The sequence below is a fragment of the Corylus avellana genome, chromosome ca5 (assembly GCF_901000735.1).
Source record: "Corylus avellana chromosome ca5, CavTom2PMs-1.0".
Classification (NCBI taxonomy): Eukaryota; Viridiplantae; Streptophyta; class Magnoliopsida; order Fagales; family Betulaceae; genus Corylus; species Corylus avellana.
In genome coordinates this window covers 34,266,627-34,281,301 of record NC_081545.1, presented here as the reverse complement: position 1 = coordinate 34,281,301, position 14,675 = coordinate 34,266,627, and the positions used below count along the sequence as shown (strand labels likewise).

The following is a 14,675-nucleotide window of genomic DNA, read 5'->3' as shown; positions in this document are numbered from 1 at the left end:
GGGGATGATTCTATTCTTTATAGATTATGAATTTATGTGTTCTAGATGTGGATATTGTGTATTTGTTCGATATTTATTATTTTTGTGCTAAACTCCTCCTTACTCTACATTGTCATATCATCTTGGAGGGAATGGTTTGCATTTTTTAATTAATTAATTAATTTATATGTGAAAAGTTAAGCCTTAATTAAACCTCTTCTATATACTAAGCTCACCCAATTTAAATACTCATATTCCAAATCGAGCCCCCACCAAGATCATATCATAAAGATATGTATATCGCGGGGAAAGTGATGGGCCAACACCATTGTCCGGATCCTTCCAAACTAAAATCCTAAACACAGCAATACCATGGTGGCCATGGTGGCCTTGTTCTAGAATATGTATTAATTTAATTAAGACATACGACATACACTCGAGGCGTTGGAGATTTAAAATATGACCGTAATTTTTGACATAATTTACGAATTTGATGTAAACTTAACATGGAATTAAATTGTTAGAGTTTTTTTTTAAAAAATTTTAAATAAAGGGTTAGAGTTGAGGAGTCTGAACTATTTAATTGAAAGAATCGAATTAGGGTTGATCTTTATAATTTTATATTCATGTTTTGATATGATCTGAACCTGATACTAGACATAATAGCAGACAATTTTTGACATAACCCACGAACCCTATACAAATCCAAATACAAAATTAGAATTTTAGGTTAAGGAGACTGGCTCGTTTAATTAAATGAGTTGAGTTAGGGTTGACCTATATAGTCTTATACACATGCCTTGACACGATTTGAATCCGATTCGCGAACACGAATTGCAACCCCTAATTTAAAGCATACAATATTGAGCCCCCGTGATAGTAAATAATTAATGTGAGAATATGAGACTAGCATTAATGATCTTACACTTACATCTCCTTACAATTTGTTAATGTGATTAGAGTCGCTAAAAAAATTTAACATCTTCTGATCACAATCCGACACATGTTAACAAGTTGTAAAAGCGTTTATTTTTTTGTTTGATCAATATTATTCTAATTGGCTGGTCATATAAGTTTATTTTTTATATTTTTTTCAGATGGTAGTTCATGAAAGTAACAAATCGTGGGATCTAATAAAAAAAGAATAAAAACAATTTTGTTGGTAACTATTAAACTGTATAGCTCATGCCTGCACAGTGACACAAGCTTTCTATTTATAACAACAACGTCACTTATCGATCTTCATAAACTTTTCTTAAGCTCTCGTCTCCTTCTCTCTCTCTCTCTCTCTCAGTTAAAAATGGATAGGGTTAATCAGAAAGGCCTTAGAATATGGATAATCGTTTTGATTGCTTTTTCTGTGTGGTCTTCAAGCTGTGCTAGAGAAGGCAGGCTGTGGAGTCAAAGCAAGGCTCTCACAGCAGCCTCGGTGCCTGTAAAGAAACCAATGGGTCATGGTGGCCGTAGTATGTTGAACTCAGCCACCTTTAATGTATTAGACTATGGTGCTAAAGGTGATGGTCATGCCGATGACACAAAGGTGATCTTATATATAATTAAATACACACAGTTTCCATCCTTTGCTCCATCACTTTATAGGTTGAACGTACATTTTTTAAACAAAATTACCTAAAGTGTCTCGTTTATAAATGTTTATTTTGTCAAACGTTTAACTACGATTTTAAAAATTATAATTTGAAATCGTCCGATTTGAATAATTGATGCTCCCTCTCAACATGCAATATTAGTGATCATTGAGTTAACGTATAAGGCCCCAAGCAAAGCTGATATCTTACGATGCAAGGCAGGCATTCGAAGCAGCGTGGGCAGCAGCTTGCAAGGTGGAGGCATCAACATTAGTTGTTCCATCTGGGTCTGTTTTTCTTGTCAAACCGGTTTCTTTTGCTGGACCTAGTTGTGAACCAAACATTGTGTTTCAGGTAATTTACCATATTATTCATATAAATTAAACTTTATTGAATTATTAAATTTAGTCATTCAATCTCAAGACTTAGAACTTACTGCAGTTTGTCGCCCGAAAACACAGTACTTTAAAGTCAACAAAAGCCGCCTACGAAAGTATGGCCAATGTCATTTTTCTACGTGATCTTTTTCTTTCTTCTTCTCATTAGCGTAGAGGAAAAGTTAGCAGCATTTCAAGCACGTATGGTTATAATTAATATTAATTAGATAAATAATTTTTTTAATCATTTAAACTTTTAAGATAAGTGATAATTTAACAAGAAGTTCTATATTTAGATATTGTCCAAAACTATAATTTATGAGATATGATATGCAGTTGGATGGCAAAATCATAGCTCCCACAAGCTCTCAATCGTGGGGGTCAGGTCTCTTACAGTGGCTAGAATTTACGAAGCTTCAAGGGATTACAATCAAAGGTAAAGGCATCATTGACGGACAAGGCTCAGTCTGGTGGGTTGACTCAGTAAGTCTTGATCATCACTTCACGTCAAGTAGTCAAACAAGCTAGGCCATTGCTTTTTCTAAATTCTAATTCTACCTTTGATAAAAATCTTGTGCAGGGGAAAATGCCAAGCACCAAACCAACGGTAATAATTATTTACTATAATCCATGAAAAAAAAAAAAAAAAACAAGTTAATTCAGTCAGAAGCTTCAATCTTAATCTTACGTGTGGTGTGGTAATTTGGTATATGAAGGCGCTTAGGTTTTATGGGAGTAAAGGAGTGACAGTGAGTGGCATAACAATTCAAAACAGCCCTCAGACCCATCTCAAGTTCGATAGCTGCACAAGCGTTCAGGTGTACAATGTGCATGTTTCATCCCCCGGTGACAGCCGCAACACAGATGGAATCCACCTACAAAACTCCCAAGATGTCGTCATTTACAGTACCAATCTTGCATGTGGTAATTCCAAAATTCTAGTTAACCATCCTTTATTTAAATTTTAACTCGAGTATAGTATTAGCCAATAGAGATCATCTTTTGTTGTTACTTTGTGGATATTGACTATTTGTATATCCACATCACCTATCAAAATCAGGAAAATATATACAATTCCATGTACCGTGTGGAACAATCATGAATCACATCATGTTAATTTGCACTAGTGCAAACATGCATGCGACGCACGTCAGTGGGGTAACTCTTCACCTCAAGCTACAGTGCCAAACCTAACTTTGCGATGGAAATTACATTAATATACCCATTATTATTGTAGAAATATATAAGATGGAAATATGCGAAAAAGGAGTGGAATGAGAAAGAGAAAGAGACACAAGAATTTTGGGGTGGTCTGCCTTAGAGGTGTCCATGGTCCACCCCGGCCGTAAAATGTCATGTTGATGTTAACTTGTTTATATTGTTACATTTTGGGGGTGGCCGAACCACCACAATGGGCCGTGGGGGTGGCGATCGAGCCACCCCCAATTCGGTCTACAGCCACACCCAGTTTATTTTACTTTATTTTTATTTTATTTTAATTAGGGGCATTTTTGAAATTTCATAAAAAAATATAGGGCAATTTTGGATATCCAAGATAAAAAAAAAATGCACATGCGCCCCATGTGCAAAATTTTTAGTTAAATTAGACGGAAATTGACCAAATGATTAACGGATTGGTCACATTACAAATTTTGTATACTTTATTGGAGTATATTGTTAATTTTTAAATATTAAAGACCAAATTGAAAATGAGATGAAACATTATAGGGTAAAGTGTTTTTTCCTCAAAATATAGATAAATAAAGTGAATAAAAAAAGAAAAAGAAAAAAGATTACACATATATATAGTAAATAACTATAAAGAAATATATCAAGGTTAATAGGAAAAATAACAGGGCTAGATATTCTAACAACAATCTTTGGGTAAACAACAATAATAGTAATAAACAAAATCCAAAATTAACTTGACACATATATAACTACATGCATATATTCCTACGTACTTCATTCTGCAGGAGATGACTGCGTTTCCATACAAACTGGATGCTCAAATGTATACATACACAACGTCAATTGTGGGCCTGGACATGGAATCAGCATTGGAGGGCTTGGGAAGGATAACACTAAAGCCTGCGTTTCAAATGTCACCGTCCGAGATGTCACGATGACCGACACATTGACTGGTGTCAGAATAAAGACTTGGCAGGTAAAAACACCTCTTTTTTTTTTTTGGATGAGTGATTTTGATCGTAAGGGTAAGAATCAAAGGGAAGGTAAGAGAAATTCAAAACTTGTATTTTTTATGATTGGAACTTCTCTACCATTTCTGGCTAGAAGTGTAAGAAAATGTAAAAAACTATGAAGAATAGAGTTCACATATTCGAGTAAGTGTTCTGAATGTATTTGTTTGGACAGAAAAACCCTATCGAGGGCCTCCCAATTGTAGGGGATCCCGTCTTGATACTTGTTTTTCAAATGATTCTATAACCCATTAATTATTAATGTTTTCAAGCACCTTTTTTTCATTGCAAAAGCAAATATTATAAACCTGTGGCAATATTCTATAAGCTAGCACTACTAGACCAAGACACTATTAATGGGCTAAAACAGTGCTTGTTTTTGGTTGCAGGGAGGGTCAGGGTCAGTACAAGGAATAAAGTTCTCCAACATTCAAGTTTCTAAAGTGGAAACTCCTATAATGATTGACCAATTCTACTGTGGTGAGAGCAAATGCCCGAACAAAACCTCAGCTGTGGCAGTCTCAGACATAGACTACGTAAATGTACGAGGAAGCTTCACGGTAAAACCTGTACATTTTGCATGCAGTGACAGCATGCCATGCACTGGCGTCTCTCTCGCTACCATCCAGCTTGAAGCTGCAGCACAAGAAACCCATTCGTCTGACCCTGATCCTTTCTGCTGGAAGGCGTATGGAGAGCTTAAAACTACAACTGTTCCTCCAATTGGCTGTTTGCAGACTGCCAAGACATCAACCACCGGACATTCTAAGCTTGAGTCTTGCTGAGAGATTAGCCTTAATTATTGGGATATATCGATGCCATTCTTTAATTATGGATGGTGTGGATCTTATTAGATCTTGTCCTTTTTTTTAATGGAAACTTTAATATTTGCCACCTCTAAATCTAAACTACCAAATAATTTTCAATGTTTTCTTAAACTTTAAAAATTTGTAAAGTGTTGATCTTTCTACTTCTTTTAATTACCCCTTACCATTTAATTTTTTCGTTAACTTAAACTGTTAAAATGTCCATTCTATCGTGAAAAAAAAAAGTCAAAAAAAATGTCAGAAATAATAATAATAATAATAACAACCCACAACCACATTTCCCCTTTCTTTCTACGTGTGATCCATCTCATGTTTGCCTTGATTGAAGTGGGACACACCAAAGATCATGGCCAATACAACAGTTTAAAGTTCGTGTAGCACTTTTCTTTTTCTCTTTCTCATATTGAATAGAAAAAAAGAAGTCCGTGTAGCACGATATATAATGGCTTGAAAATTGATCCTATATATATTACACGTGTAGGACGCACTCGGATTAACGAGCTGATTTTGGGCTTTATGCGTGGACCACGTGGGTTTACCAGCCCATAACCCAACAGAAACATATAAATGTTTCTGTACAAGTTCCCTCCTAAGACCAAAGACTACGTCGTTCGGAATTAACTAGCGTGCATGCCACAACATGGTAAGATGATCTATCAATTATTCCCCAAAAGTGACAAGACAAATCAAGCCTCGGACGGCCAAAATCTACATACATGAACTATATGAACCCACATCAGCAGGTAATGTAAGTAGCTACCCATGATTTAAATAAACAAATAAGAGCAAGAACATATATATATATAGAGAGAGAGATCGATCGAGAGACAGACAAACCCACATATATACCTTCTTGGTTACCCAAACAGGGCCTAAGCTTTGCTTCCAGCCCCCCTCCCATCCTTTTTCTCACACACATGAAGATGTGTAGGTTTAACGTTAAAGAGCCTACGTTAATTTTTGTGATTGCCTTGTTTGTTTGGTCTTCAAGCTTTGAGAATTGCAGTGCTTGGGGAGATGAGGACAAGAGCCTAGGCAACACTGCACCAGGCTCTTGGCCGACGAAGGAAAAATATGCTCCTTACGTGCCACCTGAAACTACAGCGGCAACACCAAAACAAGGTGGATGGAACTCCGCCATTTTTAATGTATTAGAGTATGGTGCTAAAGGCGATGGACATTCCGACGATACAAAGGTGATTCTATTAAACTTTTTTTTTTTTTTTTCATGGGTTTTATCAATGCCACACAGCCAATCAATATTATTCCTTTAATTATAATGTTGGTATAATAATGTAAAATATAAGTATAAAAAAACATTAAAAAGTTTCATATTAGAACAATGAAACTAGGCACTTGACAGTATATAAGTGATCGAAACTTGGAACAACGGTTCAGAGAACAGATGAAGTGTAGAAATGAATGAACAAATAGTAAAATGAAAGATTGATAAAGCAGGAAAGTGAGAGTTGCGAAAGAAAAGAAAAAAAAAAATATATATATATATATATATATAAAGTGGAATGTTAGAGATAAAGATATGTTGGAATTTTTGAAAATAAGATACTAAGTTATATACGCTAAGTAATTAAGTTACCGTTTACATTCTCTCTCATAGACAACATATTTCACCTTCTTTTATTTATTTTGTAAATATGCCTTTCATATGACAATGAATATATAATTCTCTTTATTTTAAGTGAAACGGAGAGGATCCATTATATTGTCAAGATTTTATTTTGTTGTATTTAACTATATTTATGGAGTCAAATCATTTAAAATTTTTGAAGGATTTGACAACATATAGTCAGATCTATAAAAATTAAAATATGGACCATAAAATGAAGAGGATTATGATCCCACGGACCTTATTTGCCCACCCCTATAAGCCAGCCTTGATCATATTTTAGATATCTGATGATGATAAATTCAATCATTCGATTCTCAAGGTACTGTTTGTTTCGTCAAATGCCACATAAATAATTTGTCATATTTTAGATATGTAATGGTAATTTTCATTGTTCTATTAAAGGTGTCATATATATACAGCTTATTGGATCCTATTATTTTAATTTTTAACTTCATCAAGAATTTCATTAGGCAACCAAAGATCTATTTATCCATATCTTAAGATGAGTTATATTATTCAGAGAGATGACTCCAACAACAAAAGTTGCTACAACTGCGTCATTGGCCAAATGCAAATTTTTTTGATATCATGGCTACCCACGAAGTGCCGTGGCACCTGCCGCCAACGTGAACCCCAATAAGGTGACATCACAATATTTGCCGGCAAATAGAAAAATGGCGACATGAGCAAGAAAGGAACACACAGTCAACAGGGAAAAACAGCATACAAAAATATAAGGGCAAATTAAGACCAATTTCTAGCTGTAGATGCCATCACTTTCATCACAACTTTTGATGAATAGACATTATAATTATTTTAATTTTAGTAATATTAATGTGCACGCTCATTTTCTTTTCTTTTATTTTATTTTTGTTTTGTTTTACCGCTAGAATATTTACTTCTGCACTTGTGGAATCTGAAACTAACTTGTTACAAGTCAGGCGTTCGAAGCAGCGTGGGCAGCAGCTTGCAATGTGGAGGGATCAACATTGTTTGTTCCATCTGGGTTTGTGTTCCTCGTCAAACCAATCTCCTTCTCCGGCCCTAATTGTCAACCAAACATTCAATTTCAGGTGAACCATAATGTGAAAATCATGTATATTTTTAATATAGCATGTAATTGAATTCTTCTGACCTAGTTTAGAGAAGAACAAAAAAAATAAAAAAAACCTTTCTTTCATTACCATCTAACAACCATCGTAATTTGTGCTAAAATGTGTTGTCACATTGCTGAATAAATCGGTCAGTACTTAATCCATCATATACAATGCAGTTGGATGGCAAAATTATAGCTCCTACAAGCAGTGAACCTTGGGGGTCAGGCCTCTTACAGTGGCTCGAATTCAAAAACCTTAAAGGAATTACAGTTTTCGGTAAAGGTGTCATCGATGGACAAGGCTCAGTCTGGTGGGATGGAACGGGAAAAATGCCAAGCACCAGACCAACGGTAGCAACCAACCTTACCTAATTACTTTCCTCTAATTTCCCAACAATGTCATGTCTTAGAATTTGTGTGCATGGTGCTATTTTTCGTACACAGGCACTCAGGTTTTATGGAAGCAAGTCTGTGACGGTCACTGGGATAACAATTCTAAACAGTCCACGAACGCACCTCAAATTTGACAATTGTGTTAGTGTTCAGGTCTTTGACATATATATTTCATCCCCTGGTGACAGCCCCAACACGGATGGAATACACCTCCAAAACTCCGAAGATGTTGTCATCTACAGAAGCAATCTTGCATGTGGTAATTCCAAAAATCTTTGTAGGACAGTTCCATCTTTCAACTTCACAAACATTATGCCACTTGATCACTTGCTCTAGGGATCCTCCTACAATTGGGGATCCCTACAATCCCCCCTCCCCCTGCAAGAGGAGGCTGTAAGAAGCATCCTATGGGCTCTACTTGCCCGAGCAGGCGACCTACCTATCTAAACAGGTGTACGGATAGCCTAAGCACTTGTTTGGGTAGGTGAGCTCCGTCAAGGTGTCTCACAATTTCCTACAATTTCTGCACTCCAGGCAGGGGATTGTAGGGGATCTCGATCCTAGAGCAATGGATTATAAAAAAAGAATAAATAACGCGGGGAAGCACAAGAGAACATAGAGATCACTTTATCTAACAGATATCGACATGATATCTGTTAATCTTAGGTTTTCTGTTAGGACTTTCTTTTTCTTTTTTTAAAAGTTTTAAGGGACAGCAAATCCCTCAATCTCAGAATTCATATACCCATAAGGGTGGAACCAAAATCTTCATTTTAAGCACAGAATCATCCAATACAAGATCTGACCCAAAGAGGCTCGGAAAGTCATGACTGAATTATTTAAGGGTGATATGAACTACTGCATTCTGCAGGAGATGATTGTGTATCCATACAAACTGGATGCTCAAACGTATACATACACAATGTCAATTGCGGACCTGGACATGGAATCAGCATCGGAGCCCTAGGAATGGATAACACCAAAGCTTGTGTTTCAAACATCACCGTCCGAGACATTGCGCTGCATAATACTCTGACTGGTGTCAGAATAAAAACATGGCAGGTATAATATAATTACACAACCTATTATACCATCAATATCCTTCTCTAATTCAAAACCATATATGCAACATAAAATCCCTACTAGACATTTCCTTATAGTTTCCCACTGCAGGGTGGCTTGGGTTCAGTCCAAGGAATCATGTTCTCAAACATCCAAGTTTCTCAAGTTAAAATCCCAATCATGATCGACCAATTCTACTGTGCTAGTGACAAGAACAAATGCCAGAACAAAACATCAGCCGTGGCAGTGTCAGGCATAAACTATGAAAATATACGAGGAACATACACAGTCAAACCTGTACATTTTGCATGTAGCGACGGCTTGCCCTGCACCAGTTTATCACTAGCTAACATGGAGTTAATGCCACTTCAACTTAACAACGACTTGTGTGAATCTTTCTGTTGGAATGCATATGGAACACTGAGAACTAGAAATGTCCCTCCAATTGCCTGTTTGCTGACAAGCACTAGATTTCAGTCTAATCATAATTCTTGCTGGGCTTAGCCTTGAGGACAGATACAGTGCAGGGATTCAATGGTTTCTCATGGAGTAAATGAGTGATGAATGATGCCAATTTGAACCTTCTTTTCTGTAGGTGTTTGTTTATTTTTACTTATATTGCAAAGTGCTGAACATTGTTATTTTCTTGGTTCTGGTTTCTAGAAAGTATTGAATGTATTTTTCCATTTGCGAAATATTGCTCAGGTGCATCTTATTAAGATTATTCAACCATTTTTTCCTCTTTTCAGTTCATGTATTTGATCTTTGTCTCTCTCAGTAAGTTCCTGTAAGTAATTCATCCAGCACCATCCCTAATACTAAGCTATCCCAAATAATAAGCAACAGAAAACAAAAACAAAAACAATTTTTTTTATAACATAAATAAATAAATAAATGTAATAAAATGGAAACAAACAAAATTATGTATCATCAATTTAGAATATGGAAACCTGATGTGTCTATGGAAGCTAGTATGTTCATGATTTTCCAAAACCAGCCGCAACAGTCTTCCTTTTGCGGGTTTCTACTCTTTCAGGGCTTGCCAAACCGGTCTTATCCTCATACTTCTTTTCTAAGGCCTGCCATTGTTACATGAACAAATTAACTTAATTCCTTCCTTTGCAAAGACAGGACACCCATCCCGTTAATACTCATTGCAATTCCTCACCACAGTCAATCAAACACAAGTAAGCAGACCCAAAAAACTCAAGCATTTCAATTTTTGCTAAAAGCAAAGTCTTTGACAATTTTTTGTATACAACTAATCACCCCAAATACTAACAGATAATGCCCATGATGCTTGAGTTCCATAAATTTCTTGATTTGATCTACTATGAAGGATGGTGTCCTCAATGGGAAATTTACAAATAGCAGTAGCCACTGCTCATTGCTCATTTGCCTTTATTTATATATATACTTTCCAACAAAAGAGAGAAGTTCTAAGCATCATCATGGTATACACTTTTCAGGGGAGCAGGAACATTATTTGTGCAAGTTCAGAAAACATAAGAACCATATGTATGCTTACTCACCTGTAGCTGCATGCGAATACTGTCAAGAACTTCATCAGTCATTCTATCAAAGAACAGAGTACCCTACAAATTCAAGAGTTACCTCAGAAAGAATTACTGGCGAAACAGAAAAATGGACCCTACAAAAAATCAAACCCTAAGTATATATAAACATTAACATAAATGAATGTTCCATGGGATATTGCTCTGTTAAGATAAGGATATGAGGAAATATGTTTTATATGCATAAACGTAGATGAAATGGTAGGCCTACATTGGACACATCATGCTACTAATAACATGGATCCATTAGATAGGCATGATGGGAACAGATCCGTTATGCAGCTTAACTTTATCAAGTGGCATGATGGAGCAAGCTTACTCATATCCTTCAAATATAACCTTTAGAACTGGCTCTAAAAGCAAGATTGATTTCCTTTCTTAACCAAGCTATTGAAGTCCTGATTTTATTTTCAATCACCTTATAAGGTTATTGCACCATTTGCATTCTATTAAATTAAGCTCCTAAACTTTGACAGCCCTGGCCCTTTTTTTTTATTATAATTTCCTCCATATAACTCTGCACCCGATCAGGTTTCATCTAATTATTGATATTTGTATCATACTACGGGTATTCTATTTAAACAGGCCCTGTCCTTTTGCAGCCCTGGCCTCTCTTTTTTTTTTTTTACCCTTCATTTCCTCAATATATAACTCTGTACCCAATAGAACATGGAGAAAAAAGCTTATTCTCATTTACATTGGAATCTTGACGTTGTTTCAGGTCCCATGCATATAAAATAACAGTCACCAAAATTGTGTTTATGATGGGGAGCTGCTTACAAGAACAAAGTGGATCACAACAAATAAGCCAAAGAAGAAGAATGCATCAATAAACCATGTTTGCTAAAGTTCATATGGATAAAACTCAGATTTATGAATGCCTCAAGGCAGTAGACTAAGTTTCCCAAGATTCATGGCATGTATGCAGATGTCTCCACCTACAATTAAGGATATTACTTCTCATTGAGATTTTGCTACCTTGAATTGCTAGTACCCTAACCTAAGGATCAGCTTTAAAATCTGGTACACTACTCTCTTCCTTCTCTGTCATATTGATGGTGACAAATAACAACCTAAAAGGTATAAAAAAATTTTGGGCAAAATCGCATGATCAGCATTACAACAAAAGAAATAAAACAAGGAAATAAGTAGTTCCACGCGTTTCTCTTGTTTCTTCATATAAAAAAGAAGTGAAAATAACACTATTTTGCTGGGGCGAATGAGGACAAGAGACTCTTAAAGAAATATCACAAGAGTCGATGAAATTTCTGAACTGCATCATTTTTCCTTCTTTTATTTTTATGTTTTGAATAAAAAGAAGAGTGGACTCACATTAGTATGCAAATTAAGATAAGATGCTGTGAGTCCAATGTGGTATGTTTAAAATTCTTTTTTTATGAGATCTCTCTTGTATTGGGCTGTAGTTTATGTTCCTATCTTTGGATCTTCGAATTTTTTAGATCTTGTTATTTTTTTAGATTGTAGACGCCTTTAGGGAATTGTCTCTCTTGCATATTTTTCAAGTACGAGGATTTTGCCCTTTTCTTTCAATAAAATTATTATTCATCAAAAAATCAATATGTTCACATTCTAACTTCAAATTAAGTAAAAGTTGAACAAAAACAACTCCAATTCTATTAAGTTCTGTGGTAGGTCGTAAATCGCAGATTATATAAACACCTTATTTGAGATACCCTAGTGATCCACATTCCATGATAGTTTAGATTCATCACGACCATAAGGATTTAGCTTCTAAAACTGTAAATTAAACCTTCCATCAGAATACAAAGGACTAGATTTTTGTTGTATTACCAGAAATACTAAATTTGATTTCAAATGAAGGACGGACCTGCAAATGGTCAAATTCATGCTGGAAAATCCGTGCAGGAAGACCAGACAGGTTGATAGTAAACCTTGCACCTTTAATGTCCCTTGCATCAATCTTCACAGATTCTGGTCTCTGCATGTACAAAAGTGAGAGACATTGTAAGTACATCCGAAATAGTTTAAAACAAACAAAAGATCCTCAGAAGTCCAAATACAGTATTAGGTAACAATAGTTGTGCTAAATATCAAGTATGGCATAAATCAAATCTTTTTACTTTTTATTTAACTATGCACATGCTTGTATAAGAAGCATCTCAGGTCATATCCTCTTTTGATTTTAGATTACAAGAAGATTCAAATCATACCAATGGCCTCAAGAAAATGAAACAGAAACTTTAAGGCTAAGCCCTGGTACTAAGAAAATTCAAAAACTCAGCAAGCAATTCAGGCTAAGCCCTGTTACTAGGAAAACTGAATGCAGCGAACAAAACATCTAGTAGCTTTTTGACAAGTAAAACATCTATTAACTTTTACCACATATGAGCATTTCAAGTTTCTCTTGCATATTATAGTTATTCAGAAACCCAGTCAGCAACAAAGTGAAGACTCATGGGAAGACCATAATTGCAGTATCAATGGTATGGGAAAAAGTGTTAGCATGCACCAGAGAAAATTGCTTACTAAAAGTGGCCATGTCCCACAGACTATTCTGAATGTAAGCTAAAAATAAAGGAGATAGATTTAAGTAACAAATAAGCATTTAACAATACCTCGACATCAGCATAAATCTGTGGGAAGGATAGGCAACCTTCATTAAAAAGCACCATTTTCTTTGAATATCTGTTTACTCTTGGATTTACAAGAACAATTTCCTCTCCTTCACCACGTTCGCCAACAGGATTAAACACCATGAGTTGAACATTAATTCCTACTTGGGGTGCGGAGAGCCCAATACCATCAGTTCTGTGGAAAAGGAAGCCAACAAGTTTTGTTCACAATCCTGTAAATAGCAAGGATTTCTCATAAGCATCTAACTCTGAAAAGTCTAACACTTAAGCCATCAATTTGAAAACTGGAAACAACATCACTGAACAATTTTATAGAACCTCACGACCAACTCATAATAAGAAAAGGTCGTAAAGAATATAATAGGAAACAAACAAAAGCAAAGCAAATATTGCACAGGTTTCTAAAACGATACATGACAGTCAGCAGAACAACAAAAAGGGGTAGTGAGCCCTCACTTCAGTTTAAGTATGCATGTCTATGAAGCCATCAGTCGTTCGCAAGACTAGTGAAAAGAATCAGCAATATGATTTGGAAGGTAATTATATATTTCTTTTGTTTACTTCATTTGTACTTGAGTTGAGCCTTTTGCGCTTTATATAGAATTGCGTTTACTTATTAAAAATAAAAAATAAAGAAAGGACGAGGCTGAAAATCACAAATAACTAAAAATATCACACAATAACAGCAAACGAAGTGAGGAAACTCACTTGTACATTACGTCGAACATTTCGTCGACGAGCTTCTTCAAATTATCGTCGAAGGAGTCGATCCGCTTGTTCTTGGCTCTCAGTATAGGGTCTGGATATTCCACTATTCTGAGCGGCGCTTCAAAGCGAAGATCATCAGCTAAAGAACAAAAAAAAAATTCACAAAAAATCAAAGCTCTTAGCTAAGTTCAATATTCAGAGATTTAAAGTGTAAACAGAGGTAAGAATTGTGTGCTTACGAGAAGCCACTTCGTCGTCTTTGAATGAGAAGCCTCGCTTGGCTTGCGCGCGGACCGGAGTGAGTGTAGGTGAGGAGGGCTCGCTCACGAAGGAGAAGAACCGACCGGTCGGGGAGGGCCGGGTGACCCGGAGAAAGGTGGCGGCAAGAGAGGACCGGCGCCGAAGAACGGGGGCAAGAGCGTGAGGTAAAGGGAATGAGTGGAGCCAAGCGGCGCAAGCCATGGCCAGAAACAGTAGGGCTAAGCCTAGTCCAGTCCGTGAGCTCTGTGAGCCGTAGAGCCACAAATTTAATTAATGAAATAAATTTGTTTTGTTTTGGGGGGGCATAAAATGATAGGAGGGAATGAGGGATGACGGAGACTGAAAATCGGTGGGAAAAAAATGATG

The 14,675-nt window shown here is 36.1% G+C and overlaps 3 protein-coding genes across 4 annotated transcripts; 2 read left to right on the top strand and 1 right to left on the bottom strand.

The window, feature by feature from the left end:
* The first annotated feature begins 1,279 nt into the window (after positions 1–1,279).
* On the top strand, positions 1,280–5,028 carry LOC132182210 (polygalacturonase At1g48100-like). The gene is made up of 7 exons (XM_059595400.1): positions 1,280–1,519; positions 1,788–1,919; positions 2,279–2,425; positions 2,523–2,549; positions 2,659–2,866; positions 3,919–4,109; positions 4,533–5,028. Exons 1-7 carry the CDS (start codon positions 1,280–1,282, stop codon positions 4,926–4,928), a joined length of 1,341 nt encoding a protein of 446 aa, XP_059451383.1. The 3' UTR covers positions 4,929–5,028.
* Positions 5,029–5,887: 859 nt separating this feature from the next.
* LOC132182209 (polygalacturonase At1g48100-like) lies at positions 5,888–9,655 on the top strand. The gene is made up of 6 exons (XM_059595399.1): positions 5,888–6,166; positions 7,542–7,673; positions 7,874–8,047; positions 8,141–8,348; positions 8,961–9,151; positions 9,263–9,655. Exons 1-6 carry the CDS (start codon positions 5,888–5,890, stop codon positions 9,653–9,655), a joined length of 1,377 nt encoding a protein of 458 aa, XP_059451382.1.
* Positions 7,003–14,675, bottom strand: LOC132181526 (peptide deformylase 1B, chloroplastic/mitochondrial). Of its 2 annotated transcripts, XR_009440269.1 has the most exons (8): positions 14,288–14,675; positions 14,049–14,187; positions 13,323–13,515; positions 12,575–12,685; positions 10,684–10,746; positions 10,102–10,230; positions 9,027–9,109; positions 7,003–7,644 (listed from the first exon to the last, which is right to left on the bottom strand). XR_009440269.1 is itself a non-coding variant. In XM_059594783.1 (7 exons), exons 1-6 carry the CDS (start codon positions 14,508–14,510, stop codon positions 10,129–10,131), a joined length of 831 nt encoding a protein of 276 aa, XP_059450766.1. In that variant the 5' UTR covers positions 14,511–14,675; the 3' UTR covers positions 7,010–7,644; positions 10,102–10,128. The 2 variants fall into 2 exon arrangements, 1 of the variants encoding a protein (XP_059450766.1); XM_059594783.1 differs by lacking the exon at positions 9,027–9,109 and having other exon boundaries at positions 7,010–7,644.

What these genes read in the sequence shown, in the direction of transcription:
- LOC132182210 (XM_059595400.1), top strand. Translation starts at nt 1,280, where the DNA reads ATGGATAGGGTTAATCAGAAAGGCCTTAGAATATGGATAATCGTTTTG. An exon ending in CAGTCTGGTGGGTTGACTCA is followed by an intron (nt 2,426 to 2,522) that starts GTAAGTCTTGAT and finishes AATCTTGTGCAG; the next exon opens with GGGAAAATGCCAAGCACCAA. An exon ending in CAGTACCAATCTTGCATGTG is followed by an intron (nt 2,867 to 3,918) that starts GTAATTCCAAAA and finishes TTCATTCTGCAG; the next exon opens with GAGATGACTGCGTTTCCATA.
- LOC132182209 (XM_059595399.1), top strand. Translation starts at nt 5,888, where the DNA reads ATGAAGATGTGTAGGTTTAACGTTAAAGAGCCTACGTTAATTTTTGTG. An exon ending in TGCCAAGCACCAGACCAACG is followed by an intron (nt 8,048 to 8,140) that starts GTAGCAACCAAC and finishes TTTCGTACACAG; the next exon opens with GCACTCAGGTTTTATGGAAG. An exon ending in TCAGAATAAAAACATGGCAG is followed by an intron (nt 9,152 to 9,262) that starts GTATAATATAAT and finishes TTCCCACTGCAG; the next exon opens with GGTGGCTTGGGTTCAGTCCA.
- LOC132181526 (XM_059594783.1), bottom strand. Translation starts at nt 14,510, where the DNA reads ATGGCTTGCGCCGCTTGGCTCCACTCATTCCCTTTACCTCACGCTCTT. An exon ending in ATGTTCGACGTAATGTACAA is followed by an intron (nt 13,516 to 14,048) that starts GTGAGTTTCCTC and finishes CCTTTTCCACAG; the next exon opens with AACTGATGGTATTGGGCTCT. An exon ending in ATGAATTTGACCATTTGCAG is followed by an intron (nt 10,747 to 12,574) that starts GTCCGTCCTTCA and finishes TTGAATTTGTAG; the next exon opens with GGTACTCTGTTCTTTGATAG.